Source organism: Sphaerulina musiva (assembly GCF_000320565.1).
Source record: "Sphaerulina musiva SO2202 unplaced genomic scaffold SEPMUscaffold_10, whole genome shotgun sequence".
NCBI classification, from domain to species: Eukaryota; Fungi; Ascomycota; class Dothideomycetes; order Mycosphaerellales; family Mycosphaerellaceae; genus Sphaerulina; species Sphaerulina musiva.
The window spans coordinates 234,337-257,450 of NW_016017392.1; the positions used below are offsets into that span (position 1 = coordinate 234,337).

A 23,114-nucleotide genomic window follows, 5' to 3' on the forward strand; every position below is an offset into this window, starting at 1 on the left:
TATGAAAGAATTATTGTGCTTTTCGTACAAGTTCGTACAATTAAGAAGTTGAATAACATTGCGGGAGATCAAACTCTATCAACTGGCCCCTGGCCGCAAGCCCTCGAATGTGGTGGCACCACACGACACGGGATACGGGAGTATCACCAAAGCACCCAACGACCACGAAAGAACACAGCCCATCTTTGAAGCTCCAAGAGCCAGTACGAGCCATGCACGGCATGAAATTTTCAATGCGCTTCTTGCTATGCTCAGCGCACATACGGTGGTCTTGGCAAAGTCCGCGTGGGCGCCGCACGGAACCAGTGGCGGAGATGAAGGCTATCTCAGCTGCCACGTGCTTCCAGAAGATCCGACACAAAACAGTATATGTAGGTAGCTGAACGCAGTAGAAGAGTGATTATGATGTACAGACTACAGATCCTCGAATGTACGAAGTCACAAACACTGTGCCCTTTCCTCTCCCCTTGACTTTCTACGAGGTGTGAGGCCAAGACTCAAAGCGATCGACATTGCCACTGCCCCCTGTTTCCGCTGTCCAACGCCGAATGTTCTCATCATCACTGAGAGCTACCACGTTCCGAACGCGTCGCCCTCTGCGCTGTGAAAAGATATGCTTTCCATGGCTGGTCAAACAACTGAACATCGCGTCCTGAATGTATGATGCGAGCACCTCTTGCGGTATTCCGACATATCACCCAGGAGTTGAGTGGTCGCTCTGGCCCTCCGATCTCTCAAGGTCAGACTTTTCCGAGAAGACGAATGTCGAGGGTCGGCTCGAAGATGCATGTGAGCTGTGGAATTCTCTCTTGACCACAAAGCTGAATCAGAGTCAGCGTGGGCTCTGCAGCGTCTTCAAGTAAGCAAGTGCTGCAGGAGATGTGTGCTCAGACAAGCCGGTTTTACGCATGCCCGCCCACCGGCATCTCGCCGATGCCACTCAAGACGAAATGGCATGGTTTGATGCTCTGAAACCACATTACGAAGCCACAGGATCAGCCGAAGCTTCACATGCTACTACAACTCCACAACCGATCCTCCCATCTCGGCCAAAGCTTTGATGGTACGGTATAGGGAGGGTGACTCGGCAGGCATGGCTACATCAAGTTCGTTGAATGGATAGACTAGGTGTCATCATAGAACATAGGGGGCAAAAAAAGGAACCGCATTGGGCTTACCATGAGGGCGCGCGCAGGCCGTCGTGCGCCGCCAACGATGGGTGGACAGTAGTGGTATGTGACTAGCGCAGTCTCATCGGGGCGACATGATCTGTGAATAACGTCAGCGTCTCGCGCAGGCAAATTTCAAGAAGCGTGTGCGGTGGCAGATTGCTCAGATCAGATAAATTTTTGGTAAGAGGTTTATTATCGACATTTTAGTTCAGAAGCAGAACTGAAAAAAAAACCATTCATCATGAAAGCAGGGAAGGGAGGGCGGTGCAGACGTACATACCAGATGTCATCGAAAGGCAGATGCTTCACAGCGGGTGTCGTTTCGTCGTCTGGGTGATTCAGTCGAGACACGACAGCCAGATCCACTGTATCATGATCAGCAGTGCTCAATGCATGTGAGATTGCGTGCAAAACATGACAACATGTGTTGGAAGTCAGATGGTGATGCATGTTTTGTTCGAGCTCATGAATTATCGTTTGACACGACTCGCAGGAACATAATTGTGTTGAGATCATCAGATGGGAGAAGCGGAACGTAGACTCGAACTCACCAACTACATGTAGCTCACGGAGTATGAGAGATTTGTGATGGGTGTAGGCTGGAGAAAGCCGCCAGTGCGTTTGGCCAGTGAAGGCGTAGTAGCATTGGGGAGGTTCTCGCAAGAGCGCTGCGGCGTATTGAAAAGACCTCAGTCAGGCCTGGGCGGTCTTGGAATGGCCATTGGTGGTGGCGGTAGTGGTGGTGATGGTGAGGGTGGGAGTGGTGTGGATGAGTTTGTGCAAAACACATGTAGGAGGTAGTGGAAAGGCTGTGTTGCCGGAGAAGAGAAAATGGCCGCAATGCCAAGCAACGGGAACGAAGCGTCCGAGCGTGCCGCGCCTTGCCTCTGAAACCTTCTCGCTCGAGACTCACCGTTCCACCTGCTTCTCCCACGAGCAAAATGAAGAGCTGAACAAACAGCGACCAGCTCGACCTTCGTGGTACGGGCGCAGCACTCTCACGTACGTATCACCCCTCCGGTCTCTCCTCTCCTCTTACTTTACATGATTAAACACTCTTTATAATCTGTCAATCCCCTGAAGCTTCGGCTACAACGTGACGAGAAATAATTTGCTATGCTCTTTATGACATCCCATATCAGCCCTCACACACTTCCATTCATGATTCCCCGGCGTGGGACAGTGCGCTGACATTGGCTGCAGCTATCGTAGCTCGAGAAAACACAATCATGGCTGCCGTTCCAGCTGCCACTGCGGTCACCGAGCCCATCCCCATCTACAAGGTCGCGCACCGATATGTGTTGTACGATGTCAACCATGTGACATATCTCAGAAGAGAGCACAATATTCTCGGTGTCCAGATTGGAACTCTGCCACAAGCCTCACAGCAAAATGTCTTCCTGGGGTTGCCGAATGAGTTGATGCCGGAGGAAGCACGGCTGCTCGTTGAGAAGAATGTCGCGTACATCGTAGACGACACAGCAGAGCACAAGCGTAATTTCATGGGGAATGGCCTCAATGAGGACGAAAGAAGAGCATACCAGGCGGCGCTGCGCAAACAAGGGCAGAGTGCCGCGCTGGATGCTGGCAAGAGAGCCCAGGACCGGACCAAAGCTGCATTGTCCAAGCAACAGCCTAGGCCAGCCGCGTCAGGAGATTGGAACGATATTCCAGAGGACATGCTCACCGCTGGTCCTAGTCGCAAGAAGAAGGCGCCGAAGGTAGAATCTGCTGCTGACACTGTCGACAAGGATGAGCTGCTATTCGGTGCGCCGGCTAACGCGTCTGAAGGCTCGTCCAACATAGTGCGCACTACTTCTATTGCGAGCTCAACAGTCGTACCGGAGCCGTTTGGTGTCACTCCGACCACTTCGCTGCCGCCACTCAAGTCTCGGAAACCAGACCACGCTGAGTTGCCGGAAGTGCCCATTTCATATCCTCTGTACAAGCACTTGCATGGAAATGGATACTTCATGCTACCAGGCATACGTTTTGGTTGTCAATACACGGCATATCCTGGCGACCCTCTTCGCTTCCATGCACATTTTTTGGGAAATGGCGTGGACTGGGATGAAGAATTCGATCTGCTCAAAATTGTTGGTGGCGGCCGCCTGGGCACTGGTGTCAAGAAGGGCTTCCTCATTGGTGGCGAAGAACAGAAGCCGAATGAGGAAGGCAAAGATGCTAGTGTTCGTGCCTTCACCGTCGAGTGGGCCGGTATGTAGCATCGCAATACTAGGCACAATAGCTCATGGATTATAGTCATGATATGTCTATTCCATACCTTGCCTCTTGTCTTGACTCATCTACTGTTTGCCATTTATTGACATAATCGCCAATCTCACGATCTGAACAACGGATTGTGAGAAATCGTTCACGGACATGTCCTAGTGTAGCTCGGCCGTGAAGGCTACAGGTAACCTGGCCTGAGCCCAGAGCCTGACTAAAATAGGTACCCATGCACTGACAACTGCTGACTCCGTCACTCCGGCACCGCAAGCTGGGTTACAGAGCCAAAGAAGGAAGTCTCGCGCACAGAATCGCAAATCCTAATCCATTCTGTCCTACGGCATCGAATCGTGATTGGCTGCATATATACATATATGTAGCTGAGGGTTGGTGAGTTGCGACGGGAAGCTACAGTTCAGATCGGAAAGGCGCCTTGCGCGCTTTGGATTCGGGCGGAGCTCATTGATTTGAGATAGCGGAGTTGTGTCTTCTCGCCATATTGATAGAACAATACTGGATACGGGCTCTGTAACACAACCAGGGAAGTCATTGTAATAGTCTCATTGTTGAATATCACGATTTCGTCCTTTCCTAGTGGCCTTCATGCGGTCGATACAAGCTGACGAAGGCGTGGGAAGAGCGAGCTCGCAGGAATCAGCTGTGAAATCCTTTCGCTTGAACTTAAGCCGCCATCGGGGATATCGTAACATTCATCGGCATGAGCATGGTTATGTTCAGCCGCCCTGACCAGCGCCTCCGCTGTTCTGTCCCGGAATAAACGGTAGCATTTGTCGATGAGATCGAGTCAGTCTCCGGGACTGTTCATATCGCGGAATGTCATGACATGATCTTATCGCTCACCGCGATCATGAGTATGTTACGACTGTTGCGACAACTGCTCTTCCATCAGGGGGACCCGAGCTGAAGTTGATAAGATCTGGTGCTGAACACTTCCAAGCACCCATAATTCGCACCTAAAATTCGATTGAGACGACAGAAACCCCTCGATCAACATCTTCGTACGAAAACTCATATCAGTCGAAACATGTTGTTTCTGACACTCCGTTTCTGCGCAACAGGTTTGCCATTTTCGTACTCCACGCCCGCGGCACCTCCGGCATCTGAATGTCCCGCAAGCTTCTCCATGAGCTCAGCATCTGCTTCTGCGACGGTTTTATGGGTTGACTTGGGTTTTCCTGATGCTACTGCATCTTGAGCTTTGACTGCAAGATTCTCATCATCTTTGGAAGGTTGATCTGAGCTCTGTCCTTGTTTCCGTTGTACTGAGGAGGAGAAGTGTCTTGGTATCAGGACTTGCGGTGCAGGGATGCGGGCAGTAGTAGCAGCACGAATGGGAGATCTGATGCTTGCCATGTTGGCCTAGATCGAAGTTGAAATGTCTCCTCGCGTGGTGATGAGAGGATGGGTACCTATAGTCACGGGATGAAACGTATGTACAGGCACCTACCGTACGCTTAGGACGCGATTCAGCGACGGACAAACAAGGATACTCCCGTGCTTTCACATGACTCGTACTCGACTTCTTCGATTCCACAGTTCCACTTCACTACGAACGCGAGACTGCCCCTGCTGCCACCCACTACTTTCACCATAGCCAACTCAGCAATATGCCGGTCGTCAAAGGAGGAGTGTGGACGAATATCGAGGACGAGATCCTTAAGGCGGCCGTCTCCAAATATGGGCTGAACCAGTGGGCGCGAGTTTCATCGCTCCTCGCGCGCAAAACCGCCAAACAGTGCAAAGCACGATGGACTGAATGGATCGACCCGGGCATCAAGAAGATCGAATGGAGTCGCGAGGAGGACGAGAAGCTGCTACATCTGGCCAAGCTGATGCCCACGCAATGGCGCACGATCGCCCCCATCGTTGGCCGGACAGCGACACAATGTCTCGAGCGATATCAGAAACTGCTAGACGAGGCCGAGGCGCGAGAGAGCTCTGAGTTTGGACTGGCAGGTCCCGACGGCGGCGAGACAAAGGCACCTAGCGCAGACGACGTGCGGAGGCTGCGACCTGGAGAACTGGATCCAAATCCGGAGAGCAAGCCTGCTCGACCGGACACCATCGATCTAGATGAGGACGAGAAGGAGATGCTGTCTGAGGCTCGAGCTCGCTTGGCCAATACGCAGGGTAAGAAAGCGAAGAGAAAGGCCAGAGAGAGACAGCTGGAAGAGAGTCGTAGACTGGCCGTGCTGCAGAAGAGACGCGAGCTGAAGGCTTCGGGTATCAATGTCAAAGTCACGACGAGGAAGAAGGGCCAGATGGATTACAATGCGGACATTCCATTCGAAAAGGCTCCCGCGCCTGGCTTCTTTGACACACAGGAAGAAATGGCTGCGAACGAGCATGAGCGGGAAATGTTCGACCCGAGAAAACAGCAATTGGCGAATAAGCGCAAGGGCGACGGACAGGATCCGAACGAGCAACAGTCAAAGAGGCGGAAGGATGATGGTGGTGCGAGTGCTCACGCTGCACACTTGAAGACGGCACAACAGCAACGTCTGAGAGAGGCAGAGCAGAGTAGCAAGCGCAGGGGACTGGTGTTGCCCGCGCCCCAAGTTAGTGAGGGTGAACTGGAAGAGATCGTCAAGATGGGCATGTCTGGGGAGCGGGCGCATCAACTGGCGGAAAGCAGCGAGAACGATGCGACTCGAGGCCTGATCAGCAATTATTCCAACAACATGGTCGGAGCCACACCTCTCCGCACTCCTCGAGCAGCTCCAGAAGAGGACCGCATCCAGGCCGAACTACGCAATGCACGACTTCGGACTGAAGAACAATCCGCTCTGCTGGGAGGAGAGAATGCAGAGCTTTCGGAAGCTGGCACAGGCTTGGATGGTGCGGCTCCTTCGAAGCAAGTTCTGCGTACTCCAAACCCCATGGCCACACCTGCTCGTCTCCAGAACGGCTCAGTCGGAGCTACCCCGATGCGGACACCTCGAGACAGCTTCCGCCTAAACCAGGAAGACGGCTCCATGCAGCTCGTCTCGCAAACCCCTCGAGATATCCGGCTCGCCCAGCAGGCTTCTCGCAGTTCTCTACGTGGCAAACTTGCCTCCCTCCCCAAACCGCAACAGACCGAATTTGAACTCGAGGCCCTCCCAGAAGAGCGTGACGAAATCGCCCACGCCGCGCAATTAGCAGCAGAAGATGCTTCGGTCCGTGATGCGCGCAATGCCGAACTCAAGCGAGCTCAAGATCTGGCCGACTTTAAGCGCCAAACGCAAGTCGTGCAAAAAGGTCTGCCCCGTCCTAAAGTAGTCGACATCACCGCTCTTCGCAAATCCGCTCAAGCCATTGTCAATCCAGTTCAACGCAGTGTAGCAGAAGAAGCTGCTCACCTCATCGCCAATGATGCCAAGCTATTTGGCGGATCTCACCTCACTGGTGGCAAACCTCCGCGTATTCCGAGATATTCTGAAGATCTGATGCAACGCGCCCAAATGGAAGTCATTCTCGAAATGGGACAAGATTCCGATCGTGCACAATTCGGCTCAGCCTTTGCGGCCGCTTGGGAGAAGGCTCACTCCAGTCCTATCATCCTTCCCGGTCTGGCCGGTTATGCCGAAGACGAAGTCGACGAAGAACAACTTTGCACCGAAGCATTCGATACCATCCAAGAGACCATCCAGCAAATTTCCGAAAAGGGGAGTGTACTCGAGAAGAAGTTGGGGAAATTGCACGGAGGCTACATCAATCGAAGCAAACTATTGAGGACGAAAATCAGTCAGGCTGCCGAAGCGTTGGAAAAGGTGAAATTACAGCAGATGGTGGGTCAGGCACAAATTGTGGCAGAGGAAGCTGGCATCGTGGGTAGATTGGAGAAATTGAGAGAGGAAGTAGGCTTTGTGAGTCGAAGGGAGAGGGAGGCGCAAGATGTGTTTCGGGAGAGAAAGGATGAGTTGGAGGGTTTACGGCGGAAGTGAACGTTTACTAGGTAACAAAGATGGTACCTTGGTAGACAATAAGCGCTTCGTTCGCTTCTCTAGGTATGATTGATAATTGCTTCTGGCCTAGGTACCTAGGTAGGTAGCTCATTCTGCATATGACATTTTACGTCAAGCTCTGATACTAGTATGGAATCTGTAAAGTACCTTGGTGATTGACAGGCACCTAACTATCTACAAGACACTGGACTGTTGTTGTGATGGAGATACTGGAAGTCTCCTATGCCCTTTTCGTCAAATACTTTCTTCGTTCGTGAGTCGTTGTCTCGTCGCTGGCATTGCTCGTCTTCTCATCGCCTTTCCTACTCGTACAAAAACAAAACAAAAAGAAACTATGCTACTTTGCTCTTCCAAACTTAAAGAGAAAAGTAGATAGGTTCATGCTGCTGCTGCTGCTATGCTCTTTTAAATGAAATCACCATCGCCAAATCCTCCAAATGGGTTGGGTGGTCTACCACCCATACCCGCTCCACGAGGATGGCCACCGCCTTGTCCTCCGGATCCTGGGCCGAATGGATCATCATATCTCGCACCTGGCGGGGCTTGTCCTCGACGTCCGCCTTGTTGGCCTTGGCCAGCGAAGAGCGGGTCGTCGAATGTGGGATGCATGCCTCCGCCACCGAAACCGCCTCCGAGACCAGGACCGACGCCACCACGCATGGGGTCGTACGGCCCGAGTCCTTGTGGGTAGAGATCGCGATCGCCGAATCTGCCTAGCCCACCACCGGGTGGACCCATTCCTCGTGGAGGGCCATTCACTTCGTATTCGTCGTCGAAACCTGGCATGGGATCGGGAAGGGGACCTCTTCTGGGCTGTACGAGAGGATCTTGCAGTGGATAAGGCCTTGCAGGTGGATCTCGCTGTTCTCGGAGCGGGTCATATTGAGGCTGGTTTCCTTCTCGTCCGGGTGCTGGCTGTTGCCTGCTTCCTGTCGCTGCCTGGTCTTCTTCTTCGCGCGTTTCCTCGTAACCTTCCTTTTGCATACTGGGCACCAACTTTTGAATGAGCTTGACTCGCATGAGGGATCCAAAGTCGCTCAGTCGACCAACGTTGATGAAAGTTGAAATTATAGCATCGGATTTCTGGTCCTTTTCCTGGTCTTCTGCAAGCTCTAGCGGGAGATTCCCAGCACTGACGTACTCGTCCGCTTTCACTTCTGTAGTATGTGTCCGATCATCGGGTACTCCCATGGCCATGATGATGGCTTTGTTGCCCATTCTGGAGACTTTCACTAGGAATTCCATGCTGCTCTGGCCGTGCTTGTAGCGGAAGGCATAGCTGCCACTCGATGCGTTCCATTCTGTTGGTAGAGGCTGCGGCGAGTCGTGGTCTGAGCTTGCTTCAACGCGGTGTTCCTCCCCGAGTCCTACTAGTCGGAAGCCGACAGCCAGCATGGAAGCGTGTGCAGCGAGAGCGATGGCATCGTAGGCGTTGCGCAGTTGTGGGGAGGCGTTGGCGGGGAACGATGCGAGCATGTATTTCGAGATGGTGCTGCCTGAGAGCGCGTTGATTGGGGGAATGTCAGACATGTTCGTTGCGTATCTCTTCTGGACCTGTCGTGGCGGAAGAGGAGGATGATGTTGGGTGGTTCACAGTGGTGGTGTCGATGATGGATGCAAGCTGGAAGTCAAGTTGAAAGGCTGACAAAGCATGAACGTGTTTAGAAGTAAGCTTAAATCAGTACGAGTCTTGGCATTCTTCTCGCTCCGCCCGGATGTCTACCCTCTACCTCCTACAAGGTCCGCCTACGCCGCAAACATCTTCAACCCGAAATACGGCATCTCCAGCGGAAAGAAGCCGATACAGCTCCCGGCTTCTCCTCGACATCGGCCTCCCACCATTTCAGTCAAGATCCTACCAGGTTATTCCAAATGCCGTGCATTACCGATGCTCTCAGCCTCCTTTTGATGGAATGTCTGTTCATCGCAGGCCCGTTCGTTCCTCTCTTGACCGCATTTCTATACCTTTACTTGCTCGCCTGTATCTGCAGAGGCAAGAGACTTCACTTGAAGTTTCATGAAATCAGCAAGAAAGACACAGTTCTACCCCTATATCCGTCGACGATTGAGATCGGTGAGCCGAAGAGAGAGGCCGATAGCGCTATACAGTACCTCTGTACCTGTATACAACTTCACGCTAAGTCCCGTCCTGCCCTAAATTTAGGCATTCCCAAATCGAAATATGTATGTCTCTCGTATTCCAAGCCTAGAAGCAACAAGAACTTGTCGAGACTTTTGTTTTTTTCGCCACCCATAGTCATAGAAGCGGTAAGTAGTCTTGACGGGTATGTGGTATAGAGATATAAACCTATCACTTTGCGCTGCGAAAGGTCAAGTTCAAGAGTCTTCCATCAGCATCTGCTGTATATACATACACACTGATCAATACCACAATTCAATATTGGGCACGACAGGATATACAAGATGATGCTACTCAATAGTGTCTGTGTCCTACTTTCCAGTTACTTGGCCATTGTCGAAGCTGCTGCGGTACCCGCAACACCACCAGCATCATACTCATCATCATCATCATGCACGAATCCTTCAAAACGACCCGAGTGGCGAGCACTCTCACAGGCACAAAAGACGACCTATATCAAAGCCGTACAATGCTTGACAACGAAGCCTTCTCGCCTGGGCTTAAAAACAAGTCTATATGAAGACTTTGCATACGTACACGCTCACCTGAACACAGAGAGTAAGTCACCACACACGCACACGTCGATATGATCCTCCTATCCTTTCTTCATTCCCCATGACAACATAGTTAACTCTTTCTCCAGTCCACTTCAACGCCAAATTCCTTCCCTGGCATCGCTACTTCACCTCCATCTACGAATCCGCCCTCCGCAACGACTGCACCTACACCGGCCCCTTCCCCTACTGGGACTGGGTACAAGACAACGCCGCACCGAGCAAATCCCCCATCTGGTCACCGACCTCCGGCTTCGGCGGCAATGGCAACGGGACAGGTTTTCAATCGCCAGCGCGACCCGGCCCTCTAATCCGCTGCGTCACAGACGGCCCCTTCAAAAATCTCCGTCCCACATACCGCCAAACCACAGTCGAACCACACTGCCTCAACCGCGCCTGGAACGACGGCATCGGCTCAAACCCGCCCGATGGAATCGGGCGAATGCAAGGCGCGGCATACGCTCCCGCCGTAATGGCGAATATCACAGCCAAAACAACTTTTGTCGATTTCTGGCAGGCGCTCGAGAATGGTCCGCATGGAGCAGTCCATCAGGGAATCAGCGGCGATATGGGCCCTTCGACGAGTCCAAATGATCCTATGTTTTTTGTGCATCATGCGCAAATTGATCGATTGTGGGAGCAGTGGCGACAGGCGGATTTGAAGGCTCGAGCTGTGATGTTTGGGGGGAATAATTCGGATGGGTCCAAGGCGAGTTTGAATGATGTTTTGCCTATGATGGGGTTGGCGAAGGATGTGAGGGTGAAGGATGTGATGAGTACGACTGCTGGGGGGTTTTGTTATGGGTATTGATGAGAGAGAGAGAGATCGTGTCATCGGAAGGGAGAGAGAGGTCTGGGTTGAATAGTACAGACTTCGTGTTTTTAATCTCGCTTGCACGACAGTCCTTGCGATCTTTACTACTCACTCACGGTTTGACTTCTTTATGTGCCAGCGACCCCGACTGGCCATGTTCACATCCGATGCAAGAGAGCAAGAACGAAGAGCGGGAGGAAATATATGTAGTGTCCGGCCCGCATGAGAGGAGAATCAGGAGATCGTACAACAAGTGATCGGGAATACTTTATGTATCATCCGCAAATCAGACGAGTACGCCAAGACTTCTTGGCATCATTGACATTGCCTTCAATACCTCCTACCTGCCCTGTCTTCTCGCTGCTTACTATCCCTTACAATACTACAAACGACTTCGCCACCGCTGCTTAGCTACTATTATACCTTAGCAAACGTATACACAGGACCTTTCCAGTTCAGGTACCTTCTAGGTAATACCGCAAAAAGCAACTACCTTTCGAGACTTCAAGCTTTTGCTTCCTTCGCTTCTCTTTTTTGGACCTTGTCCTCCTAAACACAATCAAGCTATCAATATGAAATGTCGAAAAGGGTAAATTCCGCAAAATGGCTATAAGCGAGCGACCCGGCAGACTCCTTACACTACTTAGGATGCTATCTCACTCGAGGGGCTGCATATTGCGGTTTTTCTGTTCATCGAGTAGAGGCTCTTGTGGCAGAGATGGGGATGAGAAAAGATGGACTGATATATGTATTCTGGAAGACGGGATCTTCGAACCGGCTAGCGGCAATTTGGTTTGGACATCCCTGATAGAGGTTGTGGAGATGGATCTTCGCGATGTTGTACTGAGGGCCTTATTCGACTTCGGACCTTAGGTGGAGTCTTTCGTACTTGGATGGACGGACCTATACAAAGTGACCTACGGTATACAATCTGGATCGAATGTCAGGCAGTCTTGACGCGCAAGAGACGGTCTCCGGTTCCTGCGCTTCTCGGGAGCACGCTACTGACTACGCTGTGCTTATAGGCTGCGATCATCGACAGACAATTGGACCAAATTGGGAAAAGACCTACTCAGCAAGCAAGCAGTCGATGATGAGCGAGGCGGACCTGTTGGCCTTCAGATGACTATCGAGATATCGTCATCAGTCTCGGTGCGGTGATTCGTCGCAACTGCAATAATGTTCTAGAGATCTACTCGCCACTCTGCATTCGGGGAGTAATAACAAAGAAGCATCCAAGCTCAGTACCCTTACTTTCTATTCTCATTCATTCAATGGGGCTCTTTAACCCAATCCGGCACTTCCTAGCATCGAAAAAGGCTTTGTCCAAAGTCTTGGTCCTATCCAATGTCTACAATATAACGCATCCCCGAGTACGCGTACCCAGTAGTGCTGTAAAGATACCTACCGTCTACGAGAAGTATATATCCTAGGACTCCCTACCTACCTACAGAGATGCAACCCGCTAAGAAAAGAGGAAAGAGAGGCGTAATATACTTGAACAGTGATGATGAAAATGATGATGAGGCAGCGCAGGCAGCGCAGGCAGCACCAGCAGCACAAGCAGGACCAGCAGCACCAGCAGCACTAGCAGCACCAGTAGCACCAGCAGCACCAGCAGCACCAGCAGGACCAGCAGCAGGACCAGCAGCACCAGCAGCAGGACCAGCAGCACTAGCACCAGCATCGGGTGCATCGCAACAAAATGGTACTTGTGTATCTCAACATAAAAAAAAGTCCCAAGATTCAAAATATGCTAACAACATCTACAGAAGCTCCTCCAGCAACATCTCCTCCTCGCACCTCTCCTCGCACCCGTCCAGCCTCGTCGCCCGATGACGGCATGAGCTCTGAAGAGCGAGAATTAGAAGAACAAGAAGAAGCAGAGAGAAAGAGAAAGGCTCGAGAGAAGAAGAATAAGAAAAAGCCGGGCGAGGGATCGAAACCTACGGGGATTGTGAAGAAGAAGAAGAAGGATGATGATGATGATGATGATGATAGTGGTACTTATAAGGGAAAGGCGAAGAAGGCGTTTTTGTTGTATCAGTCTGGGAGGGGGTATTAGCTACATGTAGTTTTTTTTGGTTTGTTTTCGTTGGAGGGAGGGAGGGAGGGAGGAAGTGTAGATAGGGATTATAAATTTTTACTTGACCCGATGAATTCCCTATACCTACCTTACTCGAGTATCTCCTGCTCTTCAGTCCTAACAAAAGGAAAATCTCTTAATACATCTTCCTAGACGAAAACACTTACCCTTCCCCAAGCAACCTAGGTAGCCCACTCGCAACAGTCTCTCCCCAGCAATCTCTCCGCAAAACGTCACGTAGGTAACTTCAAACTTACCTTTCGGGAACACATACATAAGGTACATACATACCTTTATATCATTAAACAATCAGCGCAACCTCTTCCAATCAGCCAGATACTATACACATACACATATACATACACATACATTATCTCTAACGCACATTATAACAAAGATAAAAATGCTAGTATCTAAATACGGAACTCAAAATATCTCCTCTTGTCTTGTCTATCTTATCGCGGCGGGGGGTTTGCGCGGGCCGGGGGAATCTCAAGGTGAGTACCTATGGTTGATTGATAGGCATACTCGTGTTTGCCTGAGCTTACCTTGCATATTCTGCGAAAACTGAACTTTGAAGATGATGGGGTAGTGGTAGATAATAGGGGGAGGCTTTGGAGTGTAGGATTGATTCGTTCGCTAGGGCAGGCTACGATGGGCTGTAGATCGCAAGGTGTTCTTTCTTGGAAGAGGCTGATAATTTCTTCGAGTATTCGGTCGAGGTCAGGTAGGTACATGTAGGTTCCGATATATCTCCTGATGATGATAGAGATAGGTTTGAAAGGGGGGTCCGGCATCGGAGAGCGAGGGGGCGGCGTGCGAAGTGGGCTGATTGTGAGTTGATAAGATGTGATCCTTGTCCCGATGCTGCTTTGGACGGTGGCGGCATTTAGTCGGCCGTCGCTGCTATTTCTCCCATTCGAGAAACGGACGACACCATTGAAATTGGACCATTCCATTGCGGTGGATCATTCGAGAAGAAGTGACGTGTAAAGACGGGAGGCCAATCTCACTGTGTCATCTTCTTCCACTCTTCGATCTCCGACAACAACAGAACTACCAACAACAACCTCCACCACCACCACCTCGTCCTCCTCCTCCACCTCGTCCTCCTCCTCCACCACCACCGCCGCCGCCTCTTCAGTGCGAATCTCCAACAACAACAACCCACCTTCGACCCCTCCACACCTCACTCCCTGCATCAACATGTCTGGACTCACGGCCGGCGAGAAGTTCCCAGAGGGCGGTAAGCTGAGTGACAATATCAGATGGGAGCATGAGCAAGTGAAGTCTGACACGCTCACCAGTCAAGTTCAAATACATTGCATGGACCACCCCCGACCCCAAAGTCTGTGGTTTTCCCATCACCTACGACACCGACAAGGAGTTCGCCAGCAAGAAGGTCGTGTTGGTGTCGTTGCCAGGTGCTTTCACACCCACCTGCTCGGCCAACCACGTTCCTCGCTACATTGAACACATCGCAGACCTCAGTGAGTCGCTGTTGTGCCTTTTTGCGCCCAGGTCTTCCATCTAACGTCTCTGCAGAGAAGAAGGGTGTTGAGCAGCTCATTATCATAGCCCCTAATGACGCCTTCGTTATGTCAGGTTGGCAAAAGGTCAACCTCGGCTCCACTGATGAGGACAACAAGTTCACAATCTTCGCCAGCGATCTGGAGACGAACCTGGCAAAGCAGATTGGCTGGACCGCTCAAGGAGACGCAAGCCGCAACGGCCGCTTTGCTGCCATCATTGACCACGGCAAGGTCACTTACGCTGGCTTCGAGACCGAGCTCCAGACGGTCAGCGTCTCTGGCGTCGATGCCGTCTTGGAGAAGCTCTGAGCGAGCAATTGTGTGCGGAAGAGAAGCACCGCCAACGAGGCTGACGAAGTTATGGCAGAGAACTCGACTGACGATAGAGGATAGATAAAGAAGCGCAGGCGTCTAGACTGGGCGGTTAGCAGTTGCCAATCTCATTCTCGTACAGGTATTCGCATCTCACTTGGAGTTTCCTGGTAGAATACCATAGCAGTGGGACACAATTGCGTATCAGCTCGATAATTGGGGCGATCGCCGATTTATCAAGGACGGCAGGCAGATCGTTCTTGTTGGTACAGACCCCAGCTCGACAAGTACACCAGGATCCTGACGAAACTGACGTTTGACAGCTGCATTCTTGGCGGCCAGGCAGCTGTTCGATGATTTCAACTCGTCGCCCGCCATTTGAGCAACGTCGGACAGATTCCAACACAGTGGCCAAATCTTGTGGGACGACTCCTGAAGTCTCCGTGAACCGACCTGTCCATTTTCCCACATGCCTGATGCCATTATCAACCTTTGATGACTTCTGTTTTCAGTCTTGTTGAAGATGAGCTCCGGTGATGCCTTGAGTTTCAGCCTAGTTTGGCACGGAAGACTGGGTCGTCCCTTGCAAACCTTGTTGGTGAAACGCCATCAACCTGGGCAGCTACCTCTGCCACACTGCTGACGACGAGATGCCCTCGTCAGTGGCAGATTACGTCTCAATAAGATAATCTGCTTCTTCACGCCGTCTGCCTTTGACCGCCCTCGTCCGCCATCTTCTTCTGCTGCCATCCACGTCAAAAGCTGCATCTGCATCAGCTCACAGACCACCATGATCTAATAACATCCAACACGAAAACGCTGCCTGCCAAATTGCAACCTGCTTCTCTCGGCCTTGTTGACCTTCTGACGGTAATTCCTCGTACGATAGGAATATAAGGTATATCCCGGGCTCTTTTTATAATTGTGCCAACTCATCATTGTCCGCTTCTACTTGTTCAAGATGCCTTCTGCCTGGAAACGCTGGTGGCGCAACAACCTCAACAAATTGAAGAAGAAGAACAAGAACCGACCGATCTTCGACCGAGATTTTAATGACGACCAGCGTGGCCTCCGACCGACGCAGCAAAGACCATACACACACTCGAGCGTAGGCGGCCCTCCGCTACCACCAGGTTCGACCCACGTTGCAAGAGATCCCTTTGATCGATTCGGACACTCGCATCCTGCGCCTCGTCACAATCGAGCTGCATCGTACAGTCGTGTGGGACGACCGAGAACGTCGTACAGCAGCGACAGTTCTGATTCTTTTCGGACTGCGCCACAACAAGACTTCAAGTGTTGAGGGTCCAACTCCGGTAGACTGCGCTGGAGCGAGCCGTGTGTACGCAGTCTGTAACAAGTGAATGATAAGGTAGCGACGACAACGAGACACAATCATGACTGTTTCGACGGGCGCGGCAGTGGGGATCGCGATGGGAAGCCTCATTGCTGGAATCCTCATCTGTGGTCTGGTGGTGGATCTGCTGGGTGGACATAGATACATTCTCAAAAAGAGGCCTGCTAGAGGGGCAGATGGCGAGGATGGGAACCTCGAAGAGTCGATATTCGGAGAGAAAGCATCTCGGTCTCATCGAGGCGGACCCATCGATCCTGAAAGAATCCTCTCGACGCCCGAACAACAACAAAACTCTCCTGTTAGTTCCCTCGATTCCAGCTCTTCTTCCATAGCTACCATTGAAACCCTCGACCAAGAAGTTCGCCAAGAATTCGTCAATCTCAACATTGCAATCAAAGGCCACGCCGAACTGTACTACAATCTCCGACCCATCGAAGATGAAGTCGCCCTCAAAAGCGCTTCGTGTGACACCAACCTCTCCACCCTTGACGATCTCCTCGGTCCCACCGCGCCACTCGATGCCATCGCCATGGACTCCCTCCTCCAAACGCCAGAAACCCGACACGAAGCCATCCGATTGCTGATCGCATGGTCACTCTTCCGATTTATCCAACTCGACGCACCCATTGAAAGAACACTTTTACCTCCCGAATTGGTGCAATGCGCGCAAGCGATGTCGCGACGTCGACAGGATGTTTCGTCGGGAAAGATGATGACGACGACGACGATGATGATGATGGATGAGGAAGCGAAGAAGAAGAGATTGGAAGTTACAAGGAAACCTTTACCCTTGAATTCAAATCCGGGAAGTGGGGCTAGTAATCGTGTGATTTCTTCTCCTCCTCTACCTCATGGTACTAGCACTACCACTATTGCTCCCACGAATGCAGCAGCACTACAAGAAGAACCCGACAACCGGATCCTCTTTGCAAAATGGAGAGAAATCTCCGGAAAATTATTTCCTCCCATTCACGCTCCTCCTCACCACAATCTATCATCATCATCACCACCCTTCTCCTCCTCCTCACCACCACACTCCTCCTCCTCAGCAGCAGCAGCAGCAGCAGCAGTAACTAACCCTCATCCCCACACCCCCCCAAACGAAACCACCACCACCACCACCACCCCTCACGAAGACCTCATCACAACCCTCGTCTGCCTCCTGCAACCCTACATCGCCACAGGCTACGGCGGAGCTCGCGTCCGCGATTTAGAAAACGTCGTGGCAGCAACTACACGCTTGGGATTTCGATTGATGTTTAGTTCGAGAACCGAATGGGAATTCGCTTGGTCCACGCTGATGGCGGATGAATTTGTCGTTTTTCCGGCTCTGGTCAAAGTTGGAGATGGGAGGGGGTGAGTATCTTTTCTCTTTCTTCTTATTTTTTTTTTTGGCTCTTGCTGTTGCTGCTCACACGTAATGTTGCGGGTTTTTGAATGGCTACTAATTTGTGATTGTGAAAATTTCTAGCCATAAACTCCGCCAATCCATCGTTTTAACATGGGAAGAAACTGTCAAATTGGGTGAACCCGTTTTGGAAGCTGTACAGAAACGAGCTTCGGATTTGAGGAATTTGGCGGAACAGATACCTTGAGACTATTCCTGATTTGCAAGCCCGTCCTGAAGGGAGGAGAGTACCTAGTACCTATGTAGTCTCGACTGCAGCAGCAAGCTTCCTTTTGAATGTATTAGATTTTTTTTGATAAGACATTAAATTCATTAATACCTAGAATATTATCTTGCGGGCTTTTTTACTCGCGGGCGCGTTCTTAGGCCATCTAGGCTCATTTTTTTTTTCTCTGCTTGTAAGAAAGAAAGGAGGTTGTATTCTAGTAGGCTGGCTGGCTGGCTCTTATAAAGTAGCAGGCATGTTTGTAGGATATATGGGTTTGATAGTGTGACTTTGGGTTCGCAGTAGCTTTCAAGCGAGGGTACAGAGTCCTTCCACAGCCGTTCGATAGTCTATCCGCACCTTGAAAATTACCCAAGAGGTATAAGTTCCCGGACTTTAGGTGCAGAATACCTAGCGAGGATCAAAAAGTGGAGTAATTACACCTTGCAAGCGGCGAAACAAAGGTGTTTCACGATTTTGACCCCGGTGAGAATCAAAAAACACGTCCTCCTATACGCTGGACAGGGGTGTGCGGATGGACTATCGAACGGCTGTGGGAGGACTGTGTACTAAAAGTCCTTGTGGGGAGAGGCTGAGGCTGGGCTAGGCACCTAGGAGGTAAGGTAAGCGTCGCTTCGGGGGCTGTCGTGCCAAGCGTCGCGGCGTAGTAGGAGACTTGGCAGAAAGAGTCTGGACGCGTCAGAGATCAAGTGCCCGATCAAAACCCGTGCGATCCGTCTGAGACTTCAGAGGAATAACTATGGAAGGCAACCTTGGACGGGGACTGAAGGCAGCTGGCGGAAATCGCATAACGAGGACGAGGTGCAAAGATGCTGTATACGTACTTGATGGCCCCATATACACATTGGTATCTTGAAAATGCAAGCGGCCCCAGCAAAGTCAGACGCCTACCCGCTATGTACTTCAATCATCTAGAGGAAGTAGTCTCGCACTGGATCGTTGCCCGCATGCTGTTGCTGGTTCTGTTGCTCCACCCTGTGCGCTTCGTTCTCCGGTGCAGCGTCAAAAACGTTCCACTTTCGCTCGCCCCCCGGCCCAACTTCCAGTACCGATGCCAGATTCCCACATCTGTAGCAATAGTTTGGTGCACTCCAGACTGTCGAGAGGCGATCGTCAAACATGACCATATACCCCTCATTACACAGCTGATGTGCGCGGAGAATGTGGTTCATGCTATTCACTTCCAAAAACTTCTTGACCACTTGCGCCCCAAATGTGTATCCGGCTCCTCGTGGGCTCAGACTGAACTCATCACGCTCGCCGTCCGGGTCCGACCAGACCAAATCAGCCATGGGTCCTTCATGTGGTATTTCTCGAAACCGGTCGATGATCTTGATCTGGTCAATGCTGTGTATGCTCGGACTCAAGCCACCGTGAACGCAGAAGATCTTATCGTCAATGACGCAAGACAGACTGAGGTAGTCGAACATGTCGGTGAAGTAGTGCCAAACGGCAGGGTTCCCATACTTTCGACTGCACTCGGTGTAGAAGCCGTATGACTGTGTCACGCCTCTACTTTCGTGGTTCCCACGGATTAGATGGACGCGCTCGGGGTAGCGTAGCTTGAGGCAGACCAGCAGTGAGATGGTTTCGATGCTGAACAGCCCTCGATCGACATAGTCGCCTGTGATTGCTTGTGGTCAGACTCGGCTCTTGTTGGTGTTCTTGCTCTTGCCTTTCCACACACGGCCATGCCACGCCATGCCACGCTCATGCTGATGCTGATGCTCATGCTCATGCTCGAGTCGGGCGGGGGCGACTGGACGGCGGGACGTACCGAGAAAGAGGTAGTTGGTGTCGGGACAGTATCCCCCAATGCGAAAGATCTCAATCATGTCAAAGAACTGGCCATGTATGTCCCCGACCACCGTGACTGGTGACTGTACGTGCACGACATTGCTCTCTTTCATCAGCAGCTCTTTGGCTTTGGCGCATATCGCTTCAATGACCGAGTCGGCGAGAAGCTCCTTCTTGTAGAGTCGGCTGATGCATTCGTCAAGGTCCACGCTGGCTACACGGCTCGTCAGCGCATACCGTAACATGAGCGTCCCGCGACCTTGCTGTCGCCGAGAGTGGGTGCATACCGGGCAGGCCAGGCATTGCTCAATTGCCGCAAGGGGATGAGTCCGCAGCGCGAGCGGACGTGGGAGCGGTATTTCTCAGGACGGACGAGCTTCATACAGCGGGAGGAGCGCAAGAATGCTGGCAGCCAACATCGTCATGAATCAACACATCAAGAGCGAATGGACAGACAGTGCTGATTCAGGACATGTGTGGAGGAGGTGGTGGTGGTGGTGGTGGTGGTAGTGGTAGTGGTAGTGGTTGGGGGGTGCGCTTTTGCCGCTGCGGGTGTCGTTGATTCAATCTGGAAGTCGGACCCTGAGCCGGAAAGGCTAGTTCTAATTCGACAGGGACAGGGTTGTTGTTGTTGTGGGCCAAACGTCGTCAACAACAACAACAAAATCGGTTACTCTTCACCCCTACGACCTCCCAGCCGACTTTTCTCTATACCGCTGGGACAACAACACAGGGGCCTCGACTTCCTTGAGCCACTCGAGATGATTGCATGCTGATAGCACTTGGCCTGTTTGCTCGTCTCCGCTCCAAGGCAAATAACACAAGAACTGCAGCACCAACATCTTAGCAGTACACAGAAGGCAATTTTCCGCTCCGCTGTCTCTTTACACGCCAAGAACATCTCTCTCTCCCCCCCCCCCCTCTCTCTACTCCGCTCTCTGTTCCCCCCCCTCTCTCTGTCTCTTCCGCATCAGAACTTCTCTTTGGCAGCACGCTCTCTGCGTCATCGCCTTCAGCTTCTCTGCTTGCATTTCCCCAGCCCTCTATCCGAGGGCTCTTCTTTCACAAGAAAGATACTGCACTTTCTCTCTCCTTCAAATGGACGCCGGTTCGACGGGTTATCAGCGCCCGAGACATGGCCACTCGGCTTCATATGGCGGCGGGTATGTAGCCTCTTCTATTCCCCTCACATTGCTGGCATATTTTCATTCTCTGCCTCCGGCTGACACACGCAGTGGTCCTCCTCCCGCAAAGAAAGTCAGAGGTAATCCAATCATAACGCGATATCCGCCACCTCCAGGGTACGTTCCGCCCGTTCAGCAGCTTCCAACTCCACCTTATGGGCAGTCGCCAGTGTGGTCAGGACAAAGCTATACCCAGCCGACCTATCTCCCAAATCAACAGACTGGTTATTCGACGCCGCAGACCTATGCTCAGGCCCCACCCAGCCACCTGCCGGGCTACCACGATTATGCGCCGCATGTTGCCTGGCAAGCACCAGCACAGGCCATGGTTCCAGACCGACGTTACTCTGTGCCCACCGTACCGAATTCTGATCTCGACGGTAATGGTGATCTCTTGTCGCCTCAGGACCTCAATGTCAACGACAACGCTCTAGAGCACGAATTTGACGAAGAGTGCTACTATGCGCGCCATCCTGAGCAGATCATCGCCTCTTTGAGTCTTGGCATCATCGAACACAAGGCGCCCCTGCCTTCCAGATCTGCATTGCCATGCACTTTCAGGGAAGCTGAACTGGAAGCTCTTGCACCTCGCGCTGTCTCGGCACCTCATCGAGAAGGCGTATCTGCTCTGTGCGTTGATGAGGAAGCACTTCTGAGCGTGAGACAGACCGACGCGTGGCATGACCTCAAAAGCAGTGTCATCTTTAAAGAGTTTCCCAAAACGTGCAACAAGCTGATCAGTATATCTGATTTGCTCGCCCGCTACAAGGAACAATTCGACGCTGAGTGGGCAGCGGGACCGCGCTCCCCAACACCTGCCCTCACACGGGCGTCCACTCCTGCACGACCAGAGTCTCGAGCGAGTAGTCACAGTCATATGATGGAACATGATCAGCACGAAGGTTCCGTTCGGAGGAGTACAGAGCGCCCCGAAGAGTTTGGTGGGCAGTTCAATGCGGTGGACGACTTCGATGCAGTAATGTCTCGTGCTAACCGTCGGTACGCATCAGTGGGACGCTCTCGTGCTGGCTCTATGGCGCGCTCTCGTGCTGGCTCGGTGGCTCATTGTCGAGCTGGTTCTATCAACCAGGTCCGAGCTGGCTCCATTACACACTCACGAGCTGGATCAGTAGCTCACAGCAGGGCCGGGTCTGTCACACATACTCGACACGGATCGGTACAGCCCCACAGCCGCCGACAATCGTCGACAACCAACACCGTTCGCCCCAAAATGCTCCCAGCTATACATGATCCGGTTCAAGACGACATCCTCGCCGCACTCGGAGTGAGCGGTTCTCCAAAAACGGTGTATCAGACTCCAGGACCTGCATTTGGACCGCCCCCGACGAGCGTTGTGACCCGTCATAGCCGAGAGAGCTCCGTCTCCAGTGTTCACTCAAATCACCATCACATACAACAGCCTTCTATAGCAGAAGGATCGGAAGCTTTGGGTGCGATCAAGCATCGCGTCACTCACATTCATGGTGCAAATACACTTCAGCCGCACGACGAAGATAGGGAACCGGATGAAGACGCCACGCCAAGACCACAGCGCTGGCAACGCGATAGTACACGCAAGAGAAGCTATGCCGACTCCCAAGCCGGAGCACAGCAGTCTGATGACGATACCCCCAAGCGGCCGAAGCCATGCCAGCCGAACCACAGATAGCATCTATCACAACTTCGGTGTTCAATACGGAAACTCGCTGGCGAGCGAGGACACGTCACCACACGCAGATACGTCAGACACGCCGAGATCGATAGCATATCCAAGTCTCGCCCCCAACTTCGGAGTCCATCCCTCACACATCATTTTCTCGCGAAGGTATGGGACAAGCAGCAGGTGTGGCGATGCGATCCTGGCCCGCCGTATGCTAGGGAAGTGAAAGACTGGGCAGCCATCTTGGATACTGCTCATATGCAATATATCCTCCGGGTGACGCGTCGAAGGGCGAGGAAACATGCAGAAGATCCCTCCCAGTCCTGGGTGTATAGGAGGTGGCACACTGCATTCTGATTCGGCACATGGTGTGTACAGATCACTTCTGGTGTACATCGCGAAGCGCGATATCCCAGACTGATAGCACAGAAACTACCCTACGTAATACAAAGTCCGCGATGATGAATTCGTTGTTCAGTATACGACCTGTCTCAGATCCCCAGAGCGTGGATAAAGCTCATCACAGCAAGTCACTAATACAGTATGCTGTCTGTCTATCTGTCTGTTCGCCCTATGCCAAAGTGCTCATGGTCGTGCTCGAAGAAGAAGAAATGAGAGGAGGAGCATCACATTGGCCAATTCCAGCAAGATGGAGATTCAGGTAAGGTACATGTA

The 23,114-nt window shown here is 51.9% G+C and overlaps 14 protein-coding genes across 14 annotated transcripts; 9 read left to right on the forward strand and 5 right to left on the reverse strand.

Annotated features, from left to right (window-relative positions):
• The first annotated feature begins 391 nt into the window (after positions 1-391).
• Positions 392-1,892, forward strand: SEPMUDRAFT_128004 (uncharacterized protein). Its single transcript, XM_016902185.1, has 4 exons — positions 392-844; positions 1,179-1,269; positions 1,453-1,537; positions 1,724-1,892. The coding sequence occupies exons 1-2, from the start codon at positions 657-659 to the stop codon at positions 1,228-1,230; spliced, it is 240 nt and encodes a 79-aa protein (XP_016757372.1). The 5' UTR covers positions 392-656; the 3' UTR covers positions 1,231-1,269; positions 1,453-1,537; positions 1,724-1,892.
• Positions 1,893-2,108: 216 nt separating this feature from the next.
• SEPMUDRAFT_128006 (SEN34 subunit of tRNA-splicing endonuclease) lies at positions 2,109-3,456 on the forward strand. The gene is made up of 2 exons (XM_016902186.1): positions 2,109-2,174; positions 2,376-3,456. The coding sequence occupies exon 2, from the start codon at positions 2,402-2,404 to the stop codon at positions 3,395-3,397; it is 996 nt and encodes a 331-aa protein (XP_016757373.1). The 5' UTR covers positions 2,109-2,174; positions 2,376-2,401; the 3' UTR covers positions 3,398-3,456.
• Positions 3,457-3,946: 490 nt separating this feature from the next.
• SEPMUDRAFT_91788 (uncharacterized protein) lies at positions 3,947-4,711 on the reverse strand. Its single transcript, XM_016910569.1, has one exon. The coding sequence runs from the start codon at positions 4,432-4,434 to the stop codon at positions 4,279-4,281; it is 156 nt and encodes a 51-aa protein (XP_016757374.1). The 5' UTR covers positions 4,435-4,711; the 3' UTR covers positions 3,947-4,278.
• On the reverse strand, positions 4,431-4,595 carry SEPMUDRAFT_17416 (uncharacterized protein; the record flags this gene model as incomplete). The annotated part of the gene is made up of 1 exon (XM_016908294.2): positions 4,431-4,595. A coding segment is annotated over one exon (165 nt), but the record flags the coding sequence as incomplete, so codon positions are not given.
• Positions 4,712-5,001: 290 nt separating the features above from the next.
• Positions 5,002-7,392, forward strand: SEPMUDRAFT_151351 (cell division control protein). Its single transcript, XM_016906757.1, has one exon. The coding sequence runs from the start codon at positions 5,030-5,032 to the stop codon at positions 7,346-7,348; it is 2,319 nt and encodes a 772-aa protein (XP_016757376.1). The 5' UTR covers positions 5,002-5,029; the 3' UTR covers positions 7,349-7,392.
• A 108-nt stretch (positions 7,393-7,500) lies between these two features.
• On the reverse strand, positions 7,501-8,929 carry SEPMUDRAFT_151352 (PI31_Prot_Reg-domain-containing protein). The gene has a single exon (XM_016906758.1). It carries the CDS (start codon positions 8,897-8,899, stop codon positions 7,775-7,777), a length of 1,125 nt encoding a protein of 374 aa, XP_016757377.1. The 5' UTR covers positions 8,900-8,929; the 3' UTR covers positions 7,501-7,774.
• A 798-nt stretch (positions 8,930-9,727) lies between these two features.
• SEPMUDRAFT_71818 (Di-copper centre-containing protein) lies at positions 9,728-11,104 on the forward strand. The gene is made up of 2 exons (XM_016909955.1): positions 9,728-10,067; positions 10,153-11,104. Exons 1-2 carry the CDS (start codon positions 9,794-9,796, stop codon positions 10,872-10,874), a joined length of 996 nt encoding a protein of 331 aa, XP_016757378.1. The 5' UTR covers positions 9,728-9,793; the 3' UTR covers positions 10,875-11,104.
• A 1,478-nt stretch (positions 11,105-12,582) lies between these two features.
• Positions 12,583-12,942, forward strand: SEPMUDRAFT_110777 (uncharacterized protein; the record flags this gene model as incomplete). Its single annotated transcript, XM_016900869.1, has 1 exon — positions 12,583-12,942. The coding sequence occupies one exon, from the start codon at positions 12,583-12,585 to the stop codon at positions 12,940-12,942; it is 360 nt and encodes a 119-aa protein (XP_016757379.1).
• Positions 12,943-13,850: 908 nt separating this feature from the next.
• On the forward strand, positions 13,851-16,582 carry SEPMUDRAFT_151355 (Redoxin). The gene is made up of 4 exons (XM_016906759.1): positions 13,851-14,209; positions 14,271-14,453; positions 14,509-15,069; positions 15,131-16,582. Exons 1-3 carry the CDS (start codon positions 14,170-14,172, stop codon positions 14,802-14,804), a joined length of 519 nt encoding a protein of 172 aa, XP_016757380.1. The 5' UTR covers positions 13,851-14,169; the 3' UTR covers positions 14,805-15,069; positions 15,131-16,582.
• On the reverse strand, positions 14,920-15,290 carry SEPMUDRAFT_120125 (uncharacterized protein; the record flags this gene model as incomplete). The annotated part of the gene is made up of 2 exons (XM_016901571.1): positions 14,920-14,974; positions 15,082-15,290. The coding sequence occupies 2 exons, from the start codon at positions 15,288-15,290 to the stop codon at positions 14,920-14,922; spliced, it is 264 nt and encodes an 87-aa protein (XP_016757381.1).
• On the forward strand, positions 15,769-16,110 carry SEPMUDRAFT_120126 (uncharacterized protein; the record flags this gene model as incomplete). Its single annotated transcript, XM_016901572.1, has 1 exon — positions 15,769-16,110. One exon carries the CDS (start codon positions 15,769-15,771, stop codon positions 16,108-16,110), a length of 342 nt encoding a protein of 113 aa, XP_016757382.1.
• Positions 16,205-17,759, forward strand: SEPMUDRAFT_120127 (uncharacterized protein; the record flags this gene model as incomplete). Its single annotated transcript, XM_016901573.1, has 2 exons — positions 16,205-17,520; positions 17,636-17,759. The coding sequence occupies 2 exons, from the start codon at positions 16,205-16,207 to the stop codon at positions 17,757-17,759; spliced, it is 1,440 nt and encodes a 479-aa protein (XP_016757383.1).
• Positions 17,760-18,597: 838 nt separating this feature from the next.
• SEPMUDRAFT_151356 (Metallo-dependent phosphatase) lies at positions 18,598-19,997 on the reverse strand. Its single transcript, XM_016906760.1, has 3 exons — positions 19,883-19,997; positions 19,576-19,809; positions 18,598-19,422 (listed from the first exon to the last, which is right to left on the reverse strand). Exons 1-3 carry the CDS (start codon positions 19,896-19,898, stop codon positions 18,710-18,712), a joined length of 963 nt encoding a protein of 320 aa, XP_016757384.1. The 5' UTR covers positions 19,899-19,997; the 3' UTR covers positions 18,598-18,709.
• Positions 19,998-20,693: 696 nt separating this feature from the next.
• Positions 20,694-22,876, forward strand: SEPMUDRAFT_135708 (uncharacterized protein; the record flags this gene model as incomplete). Its single annotated transcript, XM_016902726.1, has 2 exons — positions 20,694-20,758; positions 20,831-22,876. 2 exons carry the CDS (start codon positions 20,694-20,696, stop codon positions 22,446-22,448), a joined length of 1,683 nt encoding a protein of 560 aa, XP_016757385.1. The 3' UTR covers positions 22,449-22,876.
• Between the last annotated feature and the right edge of the window lie 238 nt (positions 22,877-23,114).

Excerpts from the sequence above, each read along its gene's own strand:
- SEPMUDRAFT_128004 (XM_016902185.1), top strand. The coding sequence starts at position 657 with ATGTATGATGCGAGCACCTCTTGCGGTATTCCGACATATCACCCAGGA. Across the intron at positions 845-1,178 it reads AATCAGAGTCAGCGTGGGCT|CATGAGGGCGCGCGCAGGCC; the intron begins CTGCAGCGTCTT and ends CATTGGGCTTAC.
- SEPMUDRAFT_128006 (XM_016902186.1), top strand. The coding sequence starts at position 2,402 with ATGGCTGCCGTTCCAGCTGCCACTGCGGTCACCGAGCCCATCCCCATC.
- SEPMUDRAFT_91788 (XM_016910569.1), bottom strand. The coding sequence starts at position 4,434 with ATGAGTTTTCGTACGAAGATGTTGATCGAGGGGTTTCTGTCGTCTCAA.
- SEPMUDRAFT_151351 (XM_016906757.1), top strand. The coding sequence starts at position 5,030 with ATGCCGGTCGTCAAAGGAGGAGTGTGGACGAATATCGAGGACGAGATC.
- SEPMUDRAFT_151352 (XM_016906758.1), bottom strand. The coding sequence starts at position 8,899 with ATGTCTGACATTCCCCCAATCAACGCGCTCTCAGGCAGCACCATCTCG.
- SEPMUDRAFT_71818 (XM_016909955.1), top strand. The coding sequence starts at position 9,794 with ATGATGCTACTCAATAGTGTCTGTGTCCTACTTTCCAGTTACTTGGCC. Across the intron at positions 10,068-10,152 it reads CGCTCACCTGAACACAGAGA|TCCACTTCAACGCCAAATTC; the intron begins GTAAGTCACCAC and ends CTCTTTCTCCAG.
- SEPMUDRAFT_151355 (XM_016906759.1), top strand. The coding sequence starts at position 14,170 with ATGTCTGGACTCACGGCCGGCGAGAAGTTCCCAGAGGGCG. Across the intron at positions 14,210-14,270 it reads CGAGAAGTTCCCAGAGGGCG|TCAAGTTCAAATACATTGCA; the intron begins GTAAGCTGAGTG and ends CACGCTCACCAG. Across the intron at positions 14,454-14,508 it reads TGAACACATCGCAGACCTCA|AGAAGAAGGGTGTTGAGCAG; the intron begins GTGAGTCGCTGT and ends ACGTCTCTGCAG.
- SEPMUDRAFT_151356 (XM_016906760.1), bottom strand. Across the intron at positions 19,423-19,575 it reads CACCAACTACCTCTTTCTCG|GCGACTATGTCGATCGAGGG; the intron begins GTACGTCCCGCC and ends AAGCAATCACAG.